Raw genomic sequence first — 23,856 nt, 5'->3', positions numbered from 1 at the left:
AAACTTTTATTGTAAAGATTTCCACCCAGTCCTCCAGCTTGGTGCAAAACAGTGTATTTCCAATTGAAACCCTTTTCCTGATAAGATTTTTCCCTTAACAATGCACACTGATCCGGAAATAGGTGAGGGCTTTTTCTCAAAAAAAAAAAGTCTGATTCCCTACGGTCACACTCCTTGAGTATGGGCTCCTGGTGGGCAATGAAAGGGGTTTTCTTGATTCTAAATATTAATTTAATAAGATATAACTGCTGAAAGCTTTCCCTTATTCTTTTCACTCATAGTGTTTCTTCTAAGAGGATATTTTCTGGTGACGGGAGAATTCTTACTGAACGTTTTCCCCTCTTGATTTTATTTATAATTTTGTTTTGTTTTGATTTTCACAAATGTGTTAGCAAACATACAAAAAAAGAGAAATTTTCCATCAATTCAATCCAGACAGTTTACCTTCACTGTGGTTTCTCTGGTGTTGAATTAGGGCTGAGTGACCATTAAAGGCTTTTCCACACTCATTGCATATAAAGCGTTTCTCTCCGCTGTGCATTCTTTGATGGATAATAAGAGAAGAATTCTTACAGAACGCTTTCTCACAATGATTACATTTGTAGGGTTTTTCTCCAGTATGGTTTCTCAGATGTACAATAAGTGAAGAACTCTCATTGAAGGCTTTCCCACATTCATTACACCTGTATGGTTTTTCTCCAGTATGAGTTCTCCGATGTGCAATGAGGTGAGAGCTACAGTTAAAGGATCGTTCACATTGATTACATTTATAGGGTTTCTCACCAGTGTGAATTCTCCGATGAGCAACAAGGTGACAGCTCTGGCTGAAAGATTTCCCACATTTATTGCATTCATAGGGTTTCTCTCCAGTGTGTGTCCTTTGATGCCTAACCAGGTGAGCCATCTGGCTGCAGCATTTCCCACATTTATTACATTCATAGGGCTTAATTCCAGAATGAATGATCTCATGTTTTGTAAGGGCTGAACGTTCTCTGAAGGCTTTGCCACATTCCTGGCAGTTATAGGGTTTCTCTCCTGTATGAGTTCTCTGATGGGCAATAAGATGGGAGCTCCAGCTGAAGGATTTTCCACATTCTGTGCATTTATATGGTTTTGCTCCAGAATGAGTCCTTTCATGTTTACTAAGGGCAGAGTAATCTCGAAAAGCTTTTTCACATTCTTCACATTTAAAGGGCTTCTCACCAGTATGCATTCTCATGTGAGCAATAAGATGGGAGCTCCAGCTGAAAGATTTCCCACATTCAGTACATTCAAAAGGCTTCTCTCCAGTATGAGTTCTCTGGTGTCCAATAAGATGAGAGTTCCAGTTGAAAGATTTCCCACATTCATTACATACATAAGGTTTCTCTCCTGTGTGAATTCTCTTATGGACAATAAGATGAGAATTCCAGCTGAAAGCTTTCCCACATTTATTACATTCGTAGGGTTTTATTCCAGTGTGAGTCCGTTCATGTTTAGTAAGAGCTGAACGATTCCTGAAAACTTTTCCACACTTATCACATTCATAGGGTTTCTCTCCAGTATGAGTTTTCTTATGTTGGAAAAGGTAAGAGCTCCAGATGAAAGATGTCCCACATTCATTATAGTCATAGGGTTTCTCTGCGGTGTAAGAGCTTGTGTGTTGAGAAAGGAATGAATCATACCCAAAGACTTTCTCCCATTCATTGTATTTATATGCTTTCTCTGCAGTGTCAAATTTCTGATGTTCCATAATGGATGAGAAATAAAAGATATTCTCATACTCTTTGTAATCATATTGGTTTTCTCCAATATGAAGTCTTGGGTGTTCATTAAATGAAGACCTCTGGTTAAAGATTTGATGACATTCCTTATATTCAAAGAGTTTCTCTCCTGTATGAATTCTCTTATGGTCACCAAAGTGTATTATCTGATTGAAGGATTTAACAGCTTCAGTACAACTGAAAAGATTATTTCCAGTCTGTATTCTTGCAGGGTGAATAGGTTGAATGGATTGGTAGAAGGCTTTGCCATAATCATTATTTTCACAAGTAATCTTATCGGCATACATTATGGCTGAATTGTATCTCCAGCTTTCAGCCTGTGCATCAGGTTTATGGAAACATTCTATTTGAGAAATTCTTTGCGATGGAACCATGTTTACGCTCTGGCTACAGTGTGACCCACGTTCACGGAATTCAGAGCCTCTTTGTGACAGGACTTGCTTTTGCATGAAGACCATTTGCCTCATAGCTCTGCTCTGGTTCAAGTGGTACATTTCTAATCGATCTTGACATCCCAGGACTTCTACCCTGGAGAACCAAGGGTCATCCCATATGTATCTTGCCAACTTCATGCCATGGGATTTTTCTTCTGCAAAAACGTTCTGTGTTGGGCTCACAGCTTTCCTTTCAATAGTTCTCATCCATTCTGAAATAAACAGGAATATGAGAACATAGAGAAATAAATCCTCAGAAAAGAGTTAGAAATAATGAGATTTGCTGTCCGTAACAGCAAATAGGCAAGTGTGATTTCGCCCCCCTCCAATACAAACTTGTAAACCACAAAAGATCATAAATGAGAAGAGAAGAGGAGGAATAAGGAACAAAAGTATCTAACCAGAATACAAAGTGTGTACTGAAAACTAATCGAGCCCACTTAAGGATGACTTTCCTATGGATAAAAGACCACCGCAGGGTATGCAATCGAGAATGCAGCTTGCCAGAGTGGCTCAGGTGCTGCGTATTCCAAGCAGGCGTTTTTTTCAAGACTGGCCGTTGGTCAGCTGCTGGGAAATGAAGTCTTCGAATTCTCTAACGGATAAAAGTGGTTTGCGTGCCTGAGAACCGACAGCACACTGTGATCGTTGCTTCTGAGAGTTTGCGCAAACAGTATCGTTTACGGGGACCACCTTACTTCTTTCTGGGGGTCTGGCACTTCAGTGATTAAAGTCACTCACACAGGTACTATGTGCTTCCTGACTGACTCCCAGGCTCAGGTGAGCTGCCCTGATGGACGACACTACACACCTGTTATCACATCTCATTGCTGGAGGAATTAAGTGAATCCTGTAGGATGCCACAAAGCTGACACTGAATGCTATTTAACGGGAGAGAAAATCCCTGGTAACGCAAATGGCTAAGCATTCAACTACTAGGCAGAAGGTTAGCAGTTTGAACCTATCCAGAAGCTCCTCAGCAGGTAGGCCTGGTGAAGAGCTTCCAATAGATGGCAGCCTTAAGAGCCCTACTGAGCATGGCTTTACTGCATATGAAGGATCACCATGAATCAGACTCCAGATGATGGCAACAAATAACAAGAATGTAATAGTAATAATAATTGGTTTTTCTGTTTTAACAAAGATAGATTAACTCACAGGTCCTTGGCAGTTAATGTTTAAACTATTAAGTAGGTGCCTAATTAATTTTTATGTAATAATGTCCTTATTGGAGTCCTGGTGTGGTGCTGTAGGATCAGCACTGGACCACAAGTTTGGTTTGAACCGCAAGGTCAGCAGTTCAAACTCACCAGCTGCTCCTTGCAAACCATAGAGTATAGCTCTTAGTTGGAACTGATTTGACAGCACTCAACAACAACAACATCCTTTCTGGAGTCCTGGAATGGCAATGTAGGGTCAACACTGGACTACTAACCACAAGGTTGAAGTTCAAACCTACCAGCCGCTCCTAGGAAACCCTATAAAGGGACACTATGAGTCGGATCTGACTCAATGGCACTTGACAACAACGGCAACATCCTTACTGCTTCCATAACTTGACATCACATTCATCTAGAAAGGAGTGCATGGCGTAAAGTGAAAGGATACAGAGCCAAGCTGCTCACCAGGGCGTCTATGAAAGTAGGAAAGCCATAGAGTCCAATCAGTGATGGAAAATCCATCAGCCCAAAGAACAAACATCGTAATTTAAAGATCCCCTTCAAATTATAGTTCTTATAGCCACTACCGAAAAAATTTAGCAGACTGCTATGAGAGAGGGACTTGCAAGGGAGCATACGGTGATGAAACAGATACAGGAGTGGTGCTCTGATCATCAGTATTTAAATAGTGGTTCTGCCACTACCCTTATGGGCTTCACTGATGATGAGACGGCAGACTTCCAACACCTGGGAGCTACTGCCATCGCTGCTGAAGCATCAGCCCCCTGACAACTGAAGGGGCCTGTGTTCATTCCCTGTTGCTGCTGTTACAAAGAACTACACTTAAAACAGCGTAATTAGCGTTCATCCAATCCACTTCTCTATCCCTTCACCTGAAGCTCAAAGTCCCAGGACAATCATCCACATCTGTTTCGTCTGGTTTTCCATGTCTTTGTTGTAGAGGGTCCCTAAGCCTTTCTGCCTAGCCTGCCATCTTGCCCCACCTCTCCCGTTATCTTTCAGTTCTGGAGCTCAGAGGTCCAAAACTGCCTTCACTGGGCTACCATCAAGGTACCAGCAGGTCCACACCCCGTGGGGACTACAGAAGAGAGCGTTTCCTTGCCTTTTTCAACTTGGTCACCTACATTCCTTGACCCTCCTTCATCTTCAAAGAGCATTACTCCTGTCTCTGTTTCTGCTGCCATACCTCCTCTGTCTCCTACCTCTCTCTTTAAAAGACCCTTCTGATGACATTGGGCTCACCTGGATAATCCAAAATACTTTCTCCACCTCAACATTCTTAATCACAATTGAAAAGTCCACTTTCCCAGGGATTCATGGATTCACAGATTCTGGGGAGTACGATGCAGACATCTTTCAATGGCAGACACAAACAGGGAATTGGGGGAAATGAAGATATATGTCACGTGAAGATCACCAAGGAACCGAGGAAAGCTAGAGCTACAGAAGCTGAAAGAGACAAGGATCTTGCTCCAGACCCATCAGAGAAATACTCTCTTCTTAAAGCTGGTGCCTGCATTTTGATTTCTAGCCTCCTGACCTGTGACAGACAAGCTTTTGTCTTTTCATGCATCCACTGTTGTGCTTTTGTTATAGCAGCATTAGGAGACAAAAACAGTCATCTTAGAGGAAGGGACACCAGACAACGGCGGGGGCGAGAGGGACACCTACAGCCTAAGGGAAAAGCTCCCTTGGTTCTGAATCAATAACAAGAAGTCAGTACAGGAAAGGCGACAGATGCAGAGGGAATTCTGAATGTATCTGAGAAAGAGAACTCCTCATCCTGAGTTCCCTGGCCATACTGAGGCCATGGTCTGCTCTCACCTGGATATGAGCTTGCAGGACAGTCTCTCTCCACAGTCCATGGCTCTTCTCCTTGCTCCAACAGGGAGATGACCTCAGGCTTGGTGATCTCATTCCCTATACATGCAGGAGAAGCATGGGACTTAGGACATGTGGCTTTCTTTGGGACAGCATGCCTGCTCCTCCACTGTGACTTTTCATTTGAGAAGATTAAGTCCTGCCCCACCCATACCATGTCCCCCCAGCATTAGGGATTTCAGTCCTCCTAAGGCTGCATGAGCTTTTCAGGGTAGAGGTGCTGAAGGCATTGCATAGGCATGAGCAGCACCTGCCTTACCCACAGACAGCAGGTGCCCAAAGGTCTCCAGCATCACGTCGCGGTACAAGGTCCTCTGTATGGGGTCCAGCCATCCCCACTCCTCTTGGGAGAAGTCCACTGCCACATCCTTGAAGGTCACTGGTTCCTAAAAGAACACACATATTCCTCCTCAACTTGGGGCCACCCTTCCAGTGTTTACTAGGGATGGAGTGAGGATGACAGGTGAGAAGGGAAGGGAAAGGACGCTGGCTGTAACAGAAAGCAGCCTAGTTATGCTCAAGAGTCTAACTGATGCAGGTCAGGGTTCATTAGGAACCATCCAGTCCCATATTTGGGACACACACTAAGAAAATTAACACATTCCCACTGCCATCAAGTTGATTCTGATTCATAGCAACCTACAGGACAGAATAGGGTTTGCTCCAAGATTATAATCCTTTACCGAACCCAACTGCCACATTTTTCTCTCAAGGAGTGGCCGGTGGGTTCAAACCACTGATCTTTCCATTAGCAGCCCAGACCTTAGCCATTACACAATCAAGCCTACCTAATGGAATTGGGTATCTACAACAACCACTGCAAAGTTGAACAAGTCTCTTGAAAGATTTTTATCCTATTCACAAAACAGCTGGTGTGAACAGAACACCCACTGGGAGCAGGACTCCCCCTTTTGGTGGAATCTAGACACTTAAGAAAACCTAGGAGTCTCTGGGTGGTGCAAATAGTTAAACATTCGACTACCAACCAAAAGGTGGGCAGTTCAAACCCACCCAGAGGCACCATGCAAGCTATCTTTGAAAACCCTATGGGGCAATTCTACTCTGCACCCATGGAACCACCATGAAGCACTAATATACAACACAGCCTGGGATCTGGGTGAGCTGCGGTTGTTGGCCAGAGATCTTGGGGCTGGACCTTTGCTTTTCAATGTGTGAATCTGGAGTGTGAAAGGGTGATTTGAATACTGGCAGGCTGCCTTCCCAGCCAGAGATGGGAAGATTCCATGCCAGAGTCACTCTATCCCAAGAGCTGGAGCAGAGATGTAGACAGAACCAAACACAGCAGCCCAGGTCCAGCTCTCAGAAGCACTTGAGCTCTAACAGCCAAAACTGAAGTTGTTAGGGGAAAATCCAGGATTATTCTAGTCAGGTACTACAAGTAAAGATGGATGATAGCACAAATCTGATTTTTACAATGAGTGTTGCCCCTCACCATCCTGCTAAGCAATCAACACGTGTCTCGGCTGATCTAAGCATTCAGGGGTGGGGTGGGACAAGTGTGTCTCCTTGTGGTGGGGGTGAGCTGTGTCATGGTTGGCACGACACACACCCTACAACTCACGTCTCAGCAGCCTACTGCACCTGTCCTCCTTTCAGCCTGGAATTGCTTTCTAGTCTACCTCAATGCCAGGACAGAATCAATATCCCTAATGCTGCCCACACAAAGTGCATACTTCCACAGCTTGGCTGCGTGCGCAGTCCCTCCCCACCCAGCCAACGCAATCACTTCTACCTGCACAAGGTCTCTCCCATGGGCTCCTTTTCTGCCACTGCAGGTCCTGGCTTAGAAACTTATCATCTGATCTGGGTCAACACAAAGCTTTCCCTGGCTAGTCTTCACAATAATTATACACTTGGCTGCTAACCAAAAGGTTGGTGGTTTGAACCCACCCAAAGCCTCCAAGAGAGAAAGACTTGACGATCTACTCCTATGGGCCAGCCTTGTGCCCAGGACCATGGACTGCACAAGGTTTGTCTGCTTGGGTAAAGAGACCTGCTTTGTGCCAGAACCATGGACAGCGCACAAGGTTTTCCTGCTTCGGTAAAGAACACAGCCTTTGGGAACCCCATGGGCAGTCCTACTCTGCCACGTGGAATCACTATAAGTCAGAATTGACTCAGTGGCACAACACCCGGGTCTTCAACGTATCAAGTTTGACTTCATCCATTCCAACTGCTCCCCTTACCCCAGAATTAACTCTGTTGCTATCCGACAAGCTGAACCCACTGGGCCCCAGTGGAAGACCAAGCATTCTCTTGGATCTGTATCCCACCTCCTCAGAGACCACATGCAGTCAGGAGTCCTGTTTCCTGTATCTTTCTGTCCTTTCCTCCTCCTGGTGTGTCCACCACCAGCAGCCCAACTTCTTCTGACAGTCCATCTCCTATGGAGCCTACTGTCACTCTCTCCTTCCCGTATTCCAGTCTTCACCTAACCACAGTTCCTCTCCACTCAGTATCTCTATGTTTCTGCTTCATGGTATTAAGAAATTCTTTGTATTCATCTGTTTTTTGCTCATCTATATGGAATCATTTGGAGACAATGGGTATGCATTTCACCCAACCCCCATTTGTCAGCTATCTGGCTGTCTACATCTTGCACTGAGGACAACAGTAGAAACTCTATTGCCCAACTATCTTGTGCATTCACGATGTTCATCTAGCAGTAACAAACACTGTGGTGCAAGACAACAGTAACGCTGGCTGTGATGATTAAGGCTGCGTGTGAACTTGGTTCTGTGATTTGGCCATTCTCATTCTGTGACATGATGTGGTCATCCTCCATTTTCACATTCACCGAGTTGGGTACAATGACCTGGTCTTTGAAGTCCAGCCATGTTGATGAGAAGTGGCTGTGACTATGGTTGTTATGTTCACCATGCTCTCACCAAAATCTCTGATACCTTGTGGTTGGTACGCTCACAGGATCTGTGTTTTACTTCTTGTAAGATTTAAAACTGCGGACCCATCTCCTCTCTGTGAAAGCCTCCCCGGTCCCAGACTCATCAGTGCCAATGCCCTCTCCACAGAAGTACCCACACCTCAGACTGGCTGCTGGCTGCTGCTTCTCCATGGTTTGGTTATGTAAACTTTCACTTCAGTGTAAAGTAAAGGCAGACAAATACATAAAGCATAGTTGTACACAGCTTGATACATTTTCACAGGTACTATATACATGGAAGCAGCTGGAGTCCATGCTAACTTGTCCTGTTTTCTTCCCATGTTACCAAACCTTCCCCCCACCACCACTTCAAAGGTCACCTATCACTAGCAAGGCCCAAACCAACCTTTTGTTTATTTGTGTTGTTGTTAAGTGCCATAGAGTAGGTTCCAACTCATGGCAACCTTCTGTAGTGTTTCCGTGGAGCAGTTGGTGAGTTTGAACCACCAACCTTGCGGTGCAGTGCTTCTCCTACAGCACTACACCAGGACTCCTTGGGTGAGCTGAGCACTTAAGCAATTCCTCTGCTCCAGGACACCTGGACTATCCGTAGACACAGGTAACAGATGCAGGAGGAATGGAATCAGAGTAATTCTGCAACCCCTAACAGACTAATGGGCAGTGGCAGTCAGTGGCTGCTGAACCACAAGTGGGAGAGACAGAAAACTGTAATGAAGGAATCAAGTTGACAAGACCTGCCCCCTCTAAGCCATCTCCTGGTCTAAAACAGGACAACCAGACATCATGTACCTCCTGATGCAACACAGTGCGAGGGCCCAGTATCACCCGTGACATGCATGCTGTTACCAAAACACCACACCTGAGTCTAATCAGCCATCATCCTTCAGGCTGTGATGTCAGGAAGAGAGGAACTTAGACAGTGGCCTCACAAAGGTGAAATGAGGCAGCCCCACAAGACAAATGGCCCGTTTATTCTGTATAGGAAGAGCATGCAAAACATGGGTCTTGTTTGGATCCTGATTTTAACAAGCCAACTAAAAAAGACTGTTTACTGTCCTGTTAAGGAATTACTGTTAATTCTGGTGGGTGTGATAAAGAAGTACAGAGGAAATAATATGACCTCTGTGATCCGCTTTAAATTCTCCAGTTTATAAAAGGTTATTATTTGGGATAGATGAGATGCTGTTGCTGTTGGCTACCTTGGGGATTGTGGATGCTGAATAGTGACCCTTCAAAGATGTCCACTTGCTGTCCCTGGAAACCTGTGAACCTGTTGCCACCAAGTCGGTATAACACACAGTGACCCTACAGAGAAGAGGGGAGCCCTCATGTGGCTTCCAAGACTGCAATCTTTACCGAAGCACACTGCCACATCCTTCTCCCACAGAGCTGTCGGTGGATTTAAATCGAAGACCTTTTGATTAGCCACAGAGCACTTAACCACTGCACCAGGGCTCTGCGAAACCGTGGCTGTCACCTCATATTACAAAAGGGACTTTTTAGATGTCCTAAATTAAGGGTCTTCAGATGCACAGATTACCCTGAATTGTCCAGCAAAACTCAACACACCACCCCACCAGTTACTGTCTAGGTGACCCCAATCCATGCTGCCCCATGGTACGTCGGAGCAGAACTGGACTCCATAAGGTTGTCAACAACTGACTTCTCAGAAGCAGACAGCAGGGCTTTCTTCCGAGGCACCTGAGTGGACTCAGACCTGCAACCTTTTGGCTACATGGTGTGCATCACGCAGAGACTCCTGTGCAGTCACAAGGGAGAGTGAGGGGGAGGCGGAGAAGGGGCTTTGACAATAGAAGCAGAGACTGGAGGGATGTGTTTCACAGATGGAGGAGAGGGACGGGGAATGCAAGAGGCCTCGGAAGCTGAGAAAGGCACAGGAGCCAATTTCCCATAAGTCACTATAATCGTAGTAAAGTTGTAAGTGTGCCAACAGAGTACTAACACGAGGGACTTCAAAAAGTTCATGGGGAAACTCCATTATCTTTTAATTCCATTTTCCCACAAACTTTTTGAAGGCCTCTCGTTCAGGGTTCATGTTCTACTTTTATGTTTTTGTTTTGTTTTTAAATGTCGTAAATAAGAGTTGAAAATGAAAAGAAAGAGAGCTAGTCCAGGCAGAGTAGAGCAGGGACAAGGGCCGTGGGCACCTGGTGTCCTTGGGCTTCTGCAACAGAGAGCAGAAGAAGGCACAGCTGACAGTCACGCAGGGGAACCCCAGGCCAGTACGGGCGAGCTGTCCACAGAGGACACCGGGGCAGGCTCTGGGTGCTGAGTCCCACTGGAACAGGGAGGTGAGGAGAGGGTTGCATTCAGGGCAGCTGAATCTCCCAGCCAGTCACCTGTTTTGTGGGCAGTGTGACCAGTGGCTTTGCACTACACCCAGGAAACCTCCCCACTCACAACCCTTCTCACACTCAGGAACGTTCTCAGGATGGCTGGATGAGTAAGAGGACCTGACCATTCTGACTTGGGATTGGGAAGCTGGAGGTAGAACCCAAGCCCCTAGAACATTCTCAGGAAAGCTGGATGAGTAAGAGGACCTCATCATTCTGACTTGGGATTGGGAAGCTAGCTCCCTACTTGGGTAACTGCAGGTAGAACCCAAGCCCCTAGAACAGAGAGAGAGAGAGAGAAGAGAGGCTGGGGGGGGGGTGGAGGGTGGGGAGACACATATCAGCAACCAGATGTGAGCAGCTACAGCAGAGCCGGACTCTGAACGAGCACCCCAACCCTTCCCTGGTAGGCAGTTAAATGCCAACGGACCAGAGAACCCTGGGGACCATGAGGAGCACTTACCACACAAGGTAGAAAGAGTTAAATTTGGTGGCTAAGAGGACACAGAATCCACGTAGCAGCTGCATCTAACTCTCAAAGAGCCGTCATTCTCAGACTAGAAGGGGTTTTAGGATAAAATGAGGCTGGATGCCACCGGAGAGCTCTATGAGAGAACAGGAAAGAGCTGTTTGAATACAGATTGACTAGAAGATACAGAAGTCAGCTGAAGAGGCCCCACATGGAAAGAGAAGAGGAAAGAGCTCTTTGAAAACAGATTGAAGATACAGTGTCAGTTGAGGAGGCTCTATGATGGTAAGAACATGACTGCAAGGCCCCAAACACTACCCTCAAAAAGAGGCCCACTGTCAAATAGAAGGTGCTGGAAAGAGAAAGAAACGGTAGAAATTATTTTTTAAAAGACTTAACATAAAGGGGGGAGTCGTTAATTTTATAATCCAGGAACAGAGGACCCTAGGACCATTAAGGGAGAAGAGCACGAGCAGAATGTGGGACCCTATCCAGAGAAGCAGCGACACCAGAGATGGAGGCAGAGATGAGGACGTAGAGAGAGAGAACAGCTAAGGACTCTAGACTCACATAAAGAGAAAGGCTGTTTGTTGGCGGCCAAGAGGCAAGCTTGCAGAATGTTCCCTTTGGTTGTTTAAATGATTATATATTCCTGAGAGTTTTTGCGTACATCCCTCGCCACCCTCCACCACCCCCCCAAAAAAAAAAAAAAAACCAGAGAGAATACAAACAAATACTGTTAACGATGATGCACGGAGGGAATTTTAATCACTGCAATGAAACAATGAGTGTAAAATCAATGTTCTCCCATGTAAACTATCACTCAATTCACAATAAAATCTTAAAAAATACTTCTTTAAAAGGCTCCAAGAATACCAGCCATGAACTAAATTATACCAAGAAACAGTTGACAAAGAAAAGGTGACTAAGTTAAGACAAGTACCAGACTGAGTAAAGGTAATTAAATGGCAAAGCCCCGGCATCATGTGACCGTGAATGCCTCGCCTGTGCTGCCGTGAGTCAGAACCCACGGAAATCCAGGGAGCAGGTGAGACACATGGAGTGGAGAGAGGGGGTACCAAAAGAGAACCAGATGGCCAGCACACACATGAAAAGATGTACCTCACTAGCAACTGAGAAGATGCAAACTGAAACGCTAATGCAATAAGAGGACTTCAAAAAGTTCATGGAAAATTTCATTCTTTTTTAATTCCATGTTCCCACCAACTTTTTGAAACCCCTTGTTCATCTTAGGCCATACTATAAGAAAAAACTACAACATAATGCCCAGTGTCTGCAAAAATCCAGATGTGAACCCTCCTCAAGTGGGGAGAACCAGCTTTGGGCTTTAAGAAAGCCATGCAATACTGAAAACATACACCCGAGGACCCAGCAGTGGAGTCCTGGTGCGGCGCAACAGCAAGGTCAGTGGTTCAAACCCCCCAAGCGATCCTTGGAACCCCTATACAGGGTTGCTATGAATTGATGGCACGTAACAGGACCTACCAAAATGATTTCTAGGGAAGGGAAGGGGAGGGGAGGGAAAGGAAGGAAGAAAGAAAGAAAGAAAAACATCAACCAACCAAACCCATTACCATGGAGCAGACTGGGATTCATAGCAACCTTATGTAGGGTTTCTGAGATTGTAAATCTTTGAGAGCAGTCGCATCTTTCTCTCAAAGAATGGCTGGTGGGTTTGAACTACCGACCTTGTAGTTATACACTTACACATATGCACAAACCTTTGGCTGGAATAGAAGAAAACTAGGGGTGGGAAGAGGGGGACTAAAAAGCTCACCCATAAAAGAAGGGATGAAGACGGAAGGAGGTATGCCTCTCTGATGGACGCTACCTGGCAGAGCAAAGGGAATGAACTTGAGCTGCTTGTCACCATGGATGGACCTCAGCTGACCTTCAACGATCAGAGAAAACCACAGAAAAGCCACCTGTAGAACACACTGGGTTTTGTTTTTTCTGAAAATACGATATATCGATATTGTTGGATATATCATTTATTAGCTATGCAAATTTATGAAAATAAATGAGCTGGACGCACACCAAATCTTCTGATACAGGAGAATATAAGTGGGGATTATTTTAAAAATGAAAACAACGTGTGACACAACATTAACAAATGCTCATCTCAAGTGATTGGGGCAGTGTTTGCTGGATTATTTTTTATACTTTTTGGCATATATCAAAATGAAGTTTTAAATTAAAAGGAACATTCCTAACACTGATAAAACCAGAGACGTCTTAGGGGTGGAAAGAGAGGCACTGGGAATGCTCTCAGCCTGAAATTGCAAGACAAGGCAGGCTGCAAAATGAAATGTCAGGAAAATTTGAGAGAGCGATTATCAGGGAGCGGGGCTCTCTAGGGTTGCTGATAGGAAATTCAGGTCCCAGCCTATAATCTGGTTTTGGGGTGACCAGTGGCAGAACAGCAAAGGTGGGGAATGTGCTCTTTGAAAATTCAGGCAGCCCTTACTAGCTGAGTTTGTACTTTCCACCATTGTCTGCCACAAGGACTGCAGATGTTTCTTACATGTTCTTGAACATACCACTTCGTACAGACATGGAAGCATCATTAAAAAGCACTTGATGGGTTTAGCTAACAAGTCAGAACAAGCTTACACCAGGTGAGGGTTAAGAGGTTAGCGGATCCCCTCATTCCTGCCATACTATAGGGCTGACCCCTTCATGGGACCCAAATTTTGCCTCCAATGGGGGCCTGGGCAGTTCAGATGATGACTTCAGCATCTGTTAGTATTTCAGCACAAGCTCTTTGCAAAGCTGAAGGAAAACATGACTATGTACACTCCTGTACTGCCAGGATGGATCGAGTATTCCATATCAGCGTTTCATGTGCATAATGCTGATTACGCCGAAACCCTTGGTGGAGTGTGAAAATGGGCTCAATTTGGGGAAGCTAACTGGGATTTTTAGATGGGTTGGGAACATTATTTTTCCTATTCCTCAAAAATAATGGGACCTAGGATGCCACTAGGTGAAAATTCACCATAAAGCACATTTTTAAAGACAAGATTCAGATAGCGAGGGAAGACGGAATTTGATGTTTTCACCAGAGAAATGTTTTTAGTAAATGTTTAACTTGGAGGGGTTTTCACCAGAGAAATGTTTTAAGTTTAGTAAATGTTTAACTTAGAGGGGACAACAGTGAGACACAAGGCTCTTATCTGTGTCATTGAAGGCCTCGCTTAATTCAAACTCATGTGGTTCAAGTCAGACTTTCTCACAGGGAAAAATTCAAAGTGAGTGCAGGCAGGGGCCGGGGCGGCTTCTCAGAAATCACAACTCTTCAGACACTGGAAGGTGTTGTTATTTTAAATTATTTTTATTTTATTATATCAGCATTTATTTTTCAGCAGTTAGTGGTGGTGGTGGGGGTCTCCATTGTGTTTTATTACAGCTAACTTATATTCCCAATTCACTGACTCAAGGGACCACCTCTCAACCTAGTTCAGCGTCCCTGCTGAAGACTGTAAGAGGATCGAAACGTATTATACAGAGGAACAGCCGCAAACATTACAGCTCCAAGTTCAGACGCCAGACAACCAGCACCCTTTTATGTCCTGCCCATTGTGCATCCTGGGAATCGCAGATCTGCCATGAGGTGACGACACACTTCAAATGCAGACACCCGTCAGTTTAAACTGTGGGGTCTTCCTGATTGCTTTATGATTTAGGTAATTTTGGAGGGAGAGGGATAAAGTTAGGTAGAGACTTTATTAGTATTTTTATACCACAGTTTCATACTTGCATGATTCATTATTTTACCTTACAGATTAAAGTACTAAAATAGTAATGAAATGAGTTTTCTTCACCTTTCAGAGTTGGATAATTACTCAAAAGAGTAAATATAAAGTTGATGAATAAGAAAAGCAGACTAAAATCTCTCATTTTAAAAACATGGAGGTAACCCTAAGAAACGGAAAACAAAGTTACAAGTAGCTGCCTCTAGGCCCAACTAACTAATGAAGTATTGAGAAAACATTACACGGAGTGAAAGAAGCCCAACACACCAAGGACCCCAGAGCGTAGGATTTCCTTTATATAAAGAGTCAAAAGAAGCCAATCCACAGAGACAGACAGTAGGTTAGATGGGGCTGGGGGAGATGGAGTGAGTGATTGCTTAATGGGGTCCTCTTTGGTATGAAAATGCTTTAGAGAAAGATCTGAGGGGAGCGGCACAAGTCTGTGAACACTCAAAACCGCTCAACAATACAGTTTAAACGGGTGAAGTTTCAGGTATGTGAATTACATCTCAACAGAGCTGTTATAATAAAAAAAGTTTTCTCGCAGTGACTCTTTCTGGGAAGGAAGTACGAGGAGGAGGAGGAGGAAGATGATGCTCTCCCATATCTCCTCCCACTGCCCCTGGGGATGCCCAAGTATCCTCAATCACAAAGCCTCCTGCCTCTCCCCAGACCCCAAGGCTCTGGCTAGCCTGAACCCTGACACATCCGCCTGCTTCCCAGAGTCCACCAGGAATGGAGTCTAGCTGCAGAGCAGGCATCAGTCACCTTAGTCTGTGCTCGTCCTCTGCCAGGCACTGGACATGCAGTGCACTCCTGCCCCCCAAATCCACTCCATGTGCTACAGGAGACCTTCCTCTTCAGCTCCCGGCTCAGTGCTTATGTACCTGGCCAGCCCCCACCCCTAAAGTGACACGACCCCATCCTACACTGGGCCCACCCCCCAGTTACCAGGGACCCAGGGCCAGGGTCTCCCTTATGCATCTTAGGCTCCTAGGTCCCATAAGGCCACAGAGCTGAGCAAGCAAGCCTGGAAGGAGGTCTAGGTGCTCACTGCGCAGGCTCGCCCAGATCAGGTGTGGCACAGGGCACTCAAGACACAGGGAGGGAAGATGGGAGGAGGTAGGAGAAGGAGCCACCCCTCAGCCCCAGAAACAACCCCAAGGCATAGAGCGGAGGCTCCAAGACCTGAGAATCAATTACAGGAATCCCATGCTGCCCAACCTCTTCCAAGGTAAGCTCAGAAAACCGGTATGATCTGTAAACTTACGGGTAACTTTCTCACTGCCCCAAGTTTAGCTCTTATACATGGCAGAAGCACATCGACTGGGACAGCTGGGCCATCATCCGAACACCCACCCTCTGGGAACAGGGAGGCAGGCCCTCCAGGAAACAACAGAAGCCCTGTCTCACCTGGCCCTGGGCTGGTGGGAGCCAGGGGGCCCTGCGCCTCTCCTCCTGGAGGGTCCCCTCCACAGGCCAGCTCAGGTTCTGAGGATACAAAGCTGAGGGAAAAGAGCAAAGTCACAGGGCAGCTATCCCAGCCAGAAAGCATCCCACAAGTCCTTCTTCCTGGGGCGGGGGGATGGCTCCTGTCTCTTGGGCACGGGAGGAGGCTTTTCTGTACTGAGGACGAAGGTGAGAGGGCTCAGAGAAGGTAAAGGATGCATCTGAGCAGCTGGGTCATGGCCCTCCTGCTCCCCAGTGTGAGGGAGCCTGTGAGCAGCAGCCCTGGATGGCTCTCTGCATACAGCCTGTCTAGGCCCCAGCCTTACAGGGCCCCAAGCTGGTTCTCATGGGCCCTGCCCTAGAGATATCATGTTATACCCCTAAAGAACCTCTTCATCACCCCTGCTCCAACACAGATCTCAACCAGACCCCTCTGCCCTCAAGTCCTCACCCGGCTCCCAGGCTCTGACTCCTGGCTGTAGCAGGTCTCTGCTGGGAGAGGCCACGCCCCGGCAGGTGAAGGGGATGCAGGGTGTGGACTCTGCCCAGGAGGCCCAAGGGCTGATGGCCGCCATCCTCCAGGACTGGTCCATAAGGGCACCTGCACAAGAGAATGGGTTAGGGCAAGATACGGAAAGACAGCATGACACCAAGCCTAGAAAGGAAGCCTTTCTGGGGTGACAATGTCCATAAACAGAAGCAGGGGCATGTTTTTACAAATACAACATAGTAAAACTAGATTTATATTAGAAACACACAGCTGGGTCACATAGTGATAATGTAGCCCCAGAGCAAAGAAGAACAGAGCCCTTAAACAGTGGAAGGGTCTTTAATAAATGGATCCCCCCAACCTCACTAACAAGTTGTTTGGGGTTGTTATTATTTTATAACTCTTTATTGTAAATTACATGAAGGCTGACAGAACAGATCACCAGCGGCACAGGAATCTTGTACAATACTCTCTGATCTCAACTGCAGTCATCTCAGCGTAACAGCATCGATCCCTTTTCCTCCCTGGGTTTCCATTCCTCACCCTTCTCAATTCTGTCCTCGGGTCACTGCTGCCCTCTTGATGCCAAATGACTACCTATGTTGTGTGCCCCTCACCAGTGTGGGCACTCCTATTTGCCGACCGACTGCTTGGCTGAAGAGTTCAGTTCCAGACCTAAAGGATGATCACGGGCTTCCTCCAGGCTCTATCTGACCAATAAGCTGGGTCTTTTCAATTAACATTGTTTTTGAATTATAGAAAATGCTACAAAAGTGACTTAAAAAAAAAAAAAAAAGGATAAAAACTAAACTATGGGAGTGATAAAGAAAATATTTTGATAGTATGTTCTGATTATGTTCTAATAAATTCCAAAAAGCAATGGATAATCTCTTAAAAGTTGTTAAAACTTCTGAGGGGGGAAAAAAATCCCACAAAAACTTCTCAGGAGCTAATTATAAAACATACAGAAACATGCTTTATTTTATACCAATTTTCACCCCTCACCAGCAACCATGATTTTTGAAGCCCTTCAATTCCAATACTCAAAGATAGAAAGACCATTTTCTGCCAGAGCCTCCTCAGCTTGGACTCCTGGCTACAACAGAACACTGCTCGCAGAGGTCCACCTTCCAGGCCTAGAAGACACAAGATGTGGACTCACCCCAGGAGGCCCATGGGTTGATGGCTGCCATCCACAGGACGGATTACCAAGACACTGGCCCAGGCAGGTGGGATTCAAGTGATACCAACCTAATGACACAAGGGAAAAATAATAAAGTTGTCCTTTCTTAGAGAAGACTCAGTAAACAACAAAACATGAGTAAGGGAGTATTTTAAGAAAACATAATTTACATGTCAAAAACAGAATTCCGAGAGAGAAATGAAGGGTAACTTAAATATGCTGAAAGAGAGTAAAATCTTAAGAAATTTGTCAACTGTTCTCAAGTTGATTTATATGCTTAAGAGACAGTCACAACATTTTCCAGCAAATCTAACAGTAATTATTGTAAATCCACATGCAGCCCTCATATAAGGCTGGTGGGAATATAAAATGGAGCAGTCACTTAGGACAAGTTTGACAGTTCTTCAAAAGATAAGCAGAGTGACGAGCAACTCCACACCTAGGTGTGTGTGTGTCTGTGTAGAGGGACTCCTGTGAGGCGGGAACTTGACAAGCTACAGTCATACCACTTCCCTACAACTTGTTTTATTGGTAAATATTGACGTTTTCCTTCTCCAACAGGCTTCCACTGTTTATATGAACTATTCAGACGAGGTAAACACACTGCTGTTGGAGTTAAGTGCTGTCGAGTGGGTTTCCACTCATAGTGACCTGGGACAGGGTTTCTGAGGAACATCTGTTGAGTTTGAACCACCAACCTTGCGCTTCAAACCGACCTTGCAGTCCAGTGCTTATCCTCCAGTGCCATCCCAGAGACTCCAGGTAAACCCACAGAGAATGGAAATAGATTAGTGATTGCAAGGAGCTGGAGGCAAAGGGCTAGGGAATGTCTGTTTACCGGGTACTGAGTCACTTTAAGAAGTGGCACAAATGTTCTGCATTAGGTAGGAACGATGGTTGCACAACACTGCAGATCCGCTACAACCACTGCATTGTTGTTGATTGGAGTCCGTCTGAACTGCAAAGTCGGAGGTTCACGCTCACCAGCTGTTCCTAGAAACCCCTGTAGTAATGATGGTTGCACCACGCTGTAACTAGGCTAAACTACTGACTTATACACCTTAAAATCGTTCTAAAACAGTGGATTTTACGTAACATGTTACTTTAAATTGTTGTTATATGCCGTGGAGTCCCATAGCGACCCTGTGCAATGCTTCCGAGGCTGTAAGTCTTTATGGGAGCAGAAAGCCTCATCTCTCTCCCGCGGCTCGGCGGGTAGTTTCGAACTGCTGACCCTCAGGTTTGCAGCCCGATTGGTAACCACTACGCTAGCAGAGACCCTCGGTGCGCCACGTACCAGACGCAAGCCTGTCTGCCCCTTCTGGAAGGCGCCGATTCGGCTCCCACTGAAAGCTATAGAAGCCACTCCGACCGCCGGGGAGAACGGCCTCCGAGGAGGCCTCACGCCGGCTCACCTGCTCCACAGCCCACCGGCCCTTCCCGGGACTCGCTTCCCGACGCCGTCTGCTTTCGTCCTGCGCCGAGGTCCGCCCCGGTTTGCTCGCGGACAAAGGGCCGACGACCCCGAACCGACGCCAGGACCAATGTGCGCGGCTCACTGGGGTTCGCCTGGTCCAGCAAGACCGGGAGACCGGGGAGGGGCACGGGCAGGCGGCTGAAGGGTCTGATGGCCGGAGCGGGCCCCCGGGACACGGGGACGCGAGCCGACGAAGCAACAGCAAGGCGCGGGGGCCGTGTGGCCCACCCGTGCGTGGCAACAGCCCAGCTCGCTGGCGCTCACTGCTATCCGCCGGCTTTCGCGATCCTGTGGATCTTTGGCAGTGGTGGCTGCCCCTTGGCGGTAGCGGCGGTCTCACCTCAGCCACGGACAATGGCGACCGCTCCCCCTAGCATCTACTATGACGCGACACGGAGGATGTTGGGAATTGCAGTTCTGAGCCGCGACGCGAGCACGCACTTCCTGTTTCAACCGGAAGCGTGCTCCCATAGAAGGCTCCGAGGTGTTGGCTGGTCAGCCCCAAGTTCCGCTGGGCATGGCCCTGTCCGCTTGTGTCTGAGGCGGTGGCCAATCGAGCGGTGTTATCTTGGCCCGGACCATCGCCGCTGCCTGGGTTGGTTGTTGTTGTTGTTGTTGTTGTGTGCCGTGGAGTCGGTTCCTTTTCATAGCGACCCTACACAGGGTTTCCGAGGCTGTAAATCTTTACGGGAGCAGACTGCCTCATCTTTCTCCCGCGGAGCGTAGGGACTGCGTAAACCATGGCATCTTGAGCGAGCCTCAGTTGCCCTTCTGTAAAATGGCAGCTCATACAATGGAGCTTGATGAGGGCTGTGTACCTTCTGTGTCCCAGACTCAGATCTGATCACTTTTTAGGGAGCAGTTTATTTAATATTATGGCGCAAATGGTTAAGCGCTCAGCTGCTAACAAAGGTTGGTGGTTTGAACCCACTCAGAAGCTCTTCAAGAGAAAGACCTGTCGATCTGTCTCTAAAAAGATTACAGCCAAAAAAGCCATATGGGGCAGTTCTACGGTCACATGGGGTTATAATGAGTTGGAATCTACTTGATGACACCGATCTAGAGCAAGATTCTAACAAAAGGGCTGTTATTATATCCTTTTTACGGAAGAGGGACCTAATGCTTCGCTTCGCTTCCCCACTAAGTATATATATATATAGAGAGAGAACCCCACTGTTGATGACATTAGGCATTGTTCCCAAATTTCTTTCCAGATGGCCGAACTTTCTAAGGAGCAGAAATTATCATCAACACTGTGATTCACTTGGGTCTATTTTTGCCAAGCAGTGATGGGAAATCAACAGAATAAATGGCGAACGAAGCCCATCAAAGAATAGCAACAAGAAGAATGAAAAAGTACCTCACCCAGCATGAAGAGGACACCTGGGTGCCAACCCACCCCACCAGACACATTCAAGCCTCCCGGTCGCTGAAGAGTCACCTAGTAACAGAAGCACACTGATATTCTAAGGAGGCCTTCTCTGAGTCGCCTTCCTGCCTGTGTAGGGGTGACTTCCACATGGTGCTCCCCTGGTCCCCCAGCCCATGCCTGCTTGCTCCCCACCTCCTTTCCTATCCTTCATTTGTTCATCCTTGTTTTAACTACTTGTATGGTCTTATCCTGGTGTGGCACTGTAGGATAAGCACTGGACTGCAAGGTTGGTTTGATTTGCAAGGTTGCTGTTCAAATCCACCAGCTACTCCTTGGAAATCCTATACAGGGTCATTGTGAGTCAGAACCGACTCGTGGGCACTTAACAACAAGATGATCTTATTCAGGCTGGGTGTCTTAGAAAGGCCTTGGAGGCTCTGTGTAAATCCACTTTTCATCTTCACACTCACATCTGCACATATTCAAGTGACTTTCATGCGTGAAAGATGAGGCTATCTACTCCTGTAAAGATTCAGTACCAGGAACTCTTTAAAGAGCATTTTCACTACATCCTGTGTGGTCACGATGAGTTGGAATAGACTCAGTGGCAGTGGGAGTAGGTTCTATGAGCCATTCTGGGCAGCTGAGGCAGGTCAGACCTGTTTGTGTCCCATAAAGACCCAGGGTCTGAAAAGGACAAAGAGAAATACATTCAAGTGGCCCAAGCCAGGACAGAGTGTCTGCATGTGGCACAGAGAACCAAGGGGGAGGTGGCCCAGAAGATGCATGGATTGATGGGACATGGAATAAGAAGGGTGCGTACCTGGTAGGTGGAAGAACTTGGTGAGGCAGTGGAAACAGCATGTTGTTGTTGTATGGTGTCATCTAGTTGGTTCCAACTCACAATGACTGCCCTTATGCACAAGAGGACGCACTGCCCAGTCTTGTGCCATCCTCACAATTGGCATGTCTGAATCCACTGTTGCTGCCACTGTGTCAATCCATTTTATTGAAAGGTCTTCCTCTTTTTTCACTGACCGTGCACTTTAAATATGATATCCTTCTCCAAGGAGGGTCCTACCTGACATTTCCAAAGTACAAGAGACAAAGTCTCACCATTCTGACGTGAGCATTCTGCTTATACTTCATCCAAGACAGATTTGTTTATTCTTCTGGCAGTCCATTGTTTCGTTCTGTTGTGCATAGGGTCACTATGAGTCAGTACTGACTCAATGGCACCTAACAACAACAAAATTTATTGTCTATAAGCACAGAAGTGTTATTGAATACTTTATTCAATATTCACCAACATCATAATTCAAATGTATCTATTTTTCCAGTCTTTCTTACTCATTGTACAACTTTCATATGAATATGAGGTAATTGAAAATACCATTACTTGAGCCAGAGACACCTTAGTCCTTAAAGTGACATCTTCACTATTTAACACTTTACAAAGGTCTTTTGCAGAAGATTTGCCCAATGAAAAACCATATGATGAGCAATTCAAAATGGTCAATTTGAGATCACTAATGCATAGCATATTGATTTTTATGGTTCCATTTCATTTTTTTTTTCAAGCCTTTTATTGAGGATTGAATGAAAGTTTACATAGCAGAACATCAGTTTTACATTCAATAAATCACACACCTTGTTTCATTACAATGACTATAATCCCCTCCATGTGCCATAAGTTAACAGTATTTCTCTCTATTCACTTTAGCTTTAAACAAAACAAAACTCAGGCATATACAATAATTTACACCTCCAAAGGGCACATTCTGCAAGTCTGCCTCCTGGCCACCAGCTCTTAATCCCTCTCTTCCCATGAATCTAGAGTCCTCAGTCGCTCCCTCTCTCCATGACCTGATCACTGCCTCCATCTCTGGTGTCCCTGATTCTCTGGAAAAGGTCCTACATTCTGTTTGTGCTCTTCTCCTTTGATGGTCCTAGGGTCCTCTGTTTCTGGACTGTAAGATTAACTACTCCCCTGTTTTTGTTACAAAAATTCTACCTTTACAATTGTGACAATTGCAATTAGTCATGATAACAATTATTCGCCATTGAATCATACAAATCTTATCCCCATCTCTTTTCACCAGACCCATCTAGACAAGATGAAAACTATTCAGTGGGGACTCTCCGCCAGCCCCCTACTCTTAAACTAAGCTCCCTCTTGAAACCTTGTAAGCCAGTCACTTTGTGCCTTTATTGTCTCCTCATTTTAGGTAGCCAATGTCTAAGTTGCCTGTCCCTATCTACCCTGTGGACAGAGGGGTCTTCCCTCTCTGTTGGTATTTAAGTATTTAGAGTTACTAACTCCATGAATATAGGTCAGGTTCATCAAAATGTAGCAATTTACTCGTTTCCTTTATCAAAAAAACAAACAAACATTTTTTGGGGGGGTAATCTTCCTCTAGTCGAGTTCTGATTATCAAGCCATTGAGGCTAGGTCAAATGAGTACTGTCTGCAAGTTTGGGTGTTCTTGTGCATCTCCCCTCACTTCATATCAGCTGGATGCTTCACTCTCAGCTCTAACCCTCTGTGGGACTAGAGTCATGTCCTTATCCATGGGCTCAAGTGTCCCCAAGTCTCACCACACTTTGGACCAACCAGCCCTTCCTCTTCTCTCTCTCATCTCCAGGTCAGTGGGATTCAATGGACTGTGGTTGAGCTCAGCCCATTTCTTCATTGCTGCCTTTCCCCCTCTTCCACTCACCAGTACACCAGTGTGGTCGCCAGCAAGCTTACATGCCTGTTCATGTATTCCCTTTGAGTTTCAGTCTTAGAGGGAGTTTGTCCTGAAGGAACTTGATTGCTTGCCTTGATGGCTTCCTGGTGAACAGCTTGCTTATTCTTGTAGTGGCCAGTCATGCTGACATTTTTGTTTTGGGTTTTTCCTGATGATATTTCTTTGAAGGTGTATCTTCTGTTGCTCTAGCAGTTCCAGGTTGGTCTGGTTGTCTTTGCTAGTGGAAATGTCCCATATCATAAGGTTCTGGATGGGACTCAGGATTCCACCTAAGGTCTCATACTCTGCAAAGGCTTTGCAAGAGGCCTATTTCACTAGGCAAGTTCTAGAACCCCTTTTAGGTATTCCAAT

The 23,856-nt window shown here is 46.0% G+C and overlaps 1 protein-coding gene across 1 annotated transcript in view; it reads right to left on the bottom strand.

Moving 5' to 3' along the window:
- Positions 1-421: 421 nt before the first annotated feature.
- LOC102820760 overlaps positions 422-23,856 on the bottom strand; it is a 33,498-nt gene continuing 10,063 nt past the window's right edge. The window contains exons 4-12 of the mRNA XM_006877344.1: positions 19,822-19,917; positions 19,201-19,668; positions 16,682-16,831; positions 16,195-16,286; positions 5,519-5,645; positions 5,203-5,298; positions 3,742-3,769; positions 972-1,142; positions 422-887 (exon numbers count right to left, since the gene is read on the bottom strand). Of these exons, the coding sequence (XP_006877406.1) occupies positions 422-887; positions 972-1,142; positions 3,742-3,769; positions 5,203-5,298; positions 5,519-5,645; positions 16,195-16,286; positions 16,682-16,831; positions 19,201-19,668; positions 19,822-19,917 (1,694 nt within the window). The remainder of the gene's footprint in view (positions 888-971; positions 1,143-3,741; positions 3,770-5,202; positions 5,299-5,518; positions 5,646-16,194; positions 16,287-16,681; positions 16,832-19,200; positions 19,669-19,821; positions 19,918-23,856) is intronic.

The sequence above is a fragment of the Chrysochloris asiatica genome, unplaced genomic scaffold (assembly GCF_000296735.1).
Source record: "Chrysochloris asiatica unplaced genomic scaffold, ChrAsi1.0 scaffold00485, whole genome shotgun sequence".
NCBI lineage: Eukaryota > Metazoa > Chordata > Mammalia > Afrosoricida > Chrysochloridae > Chrysochloris > Chrysochloris asiatica.
This window is presented reverse-complemented; position numbering and strand designations above follow the sequence as displayed.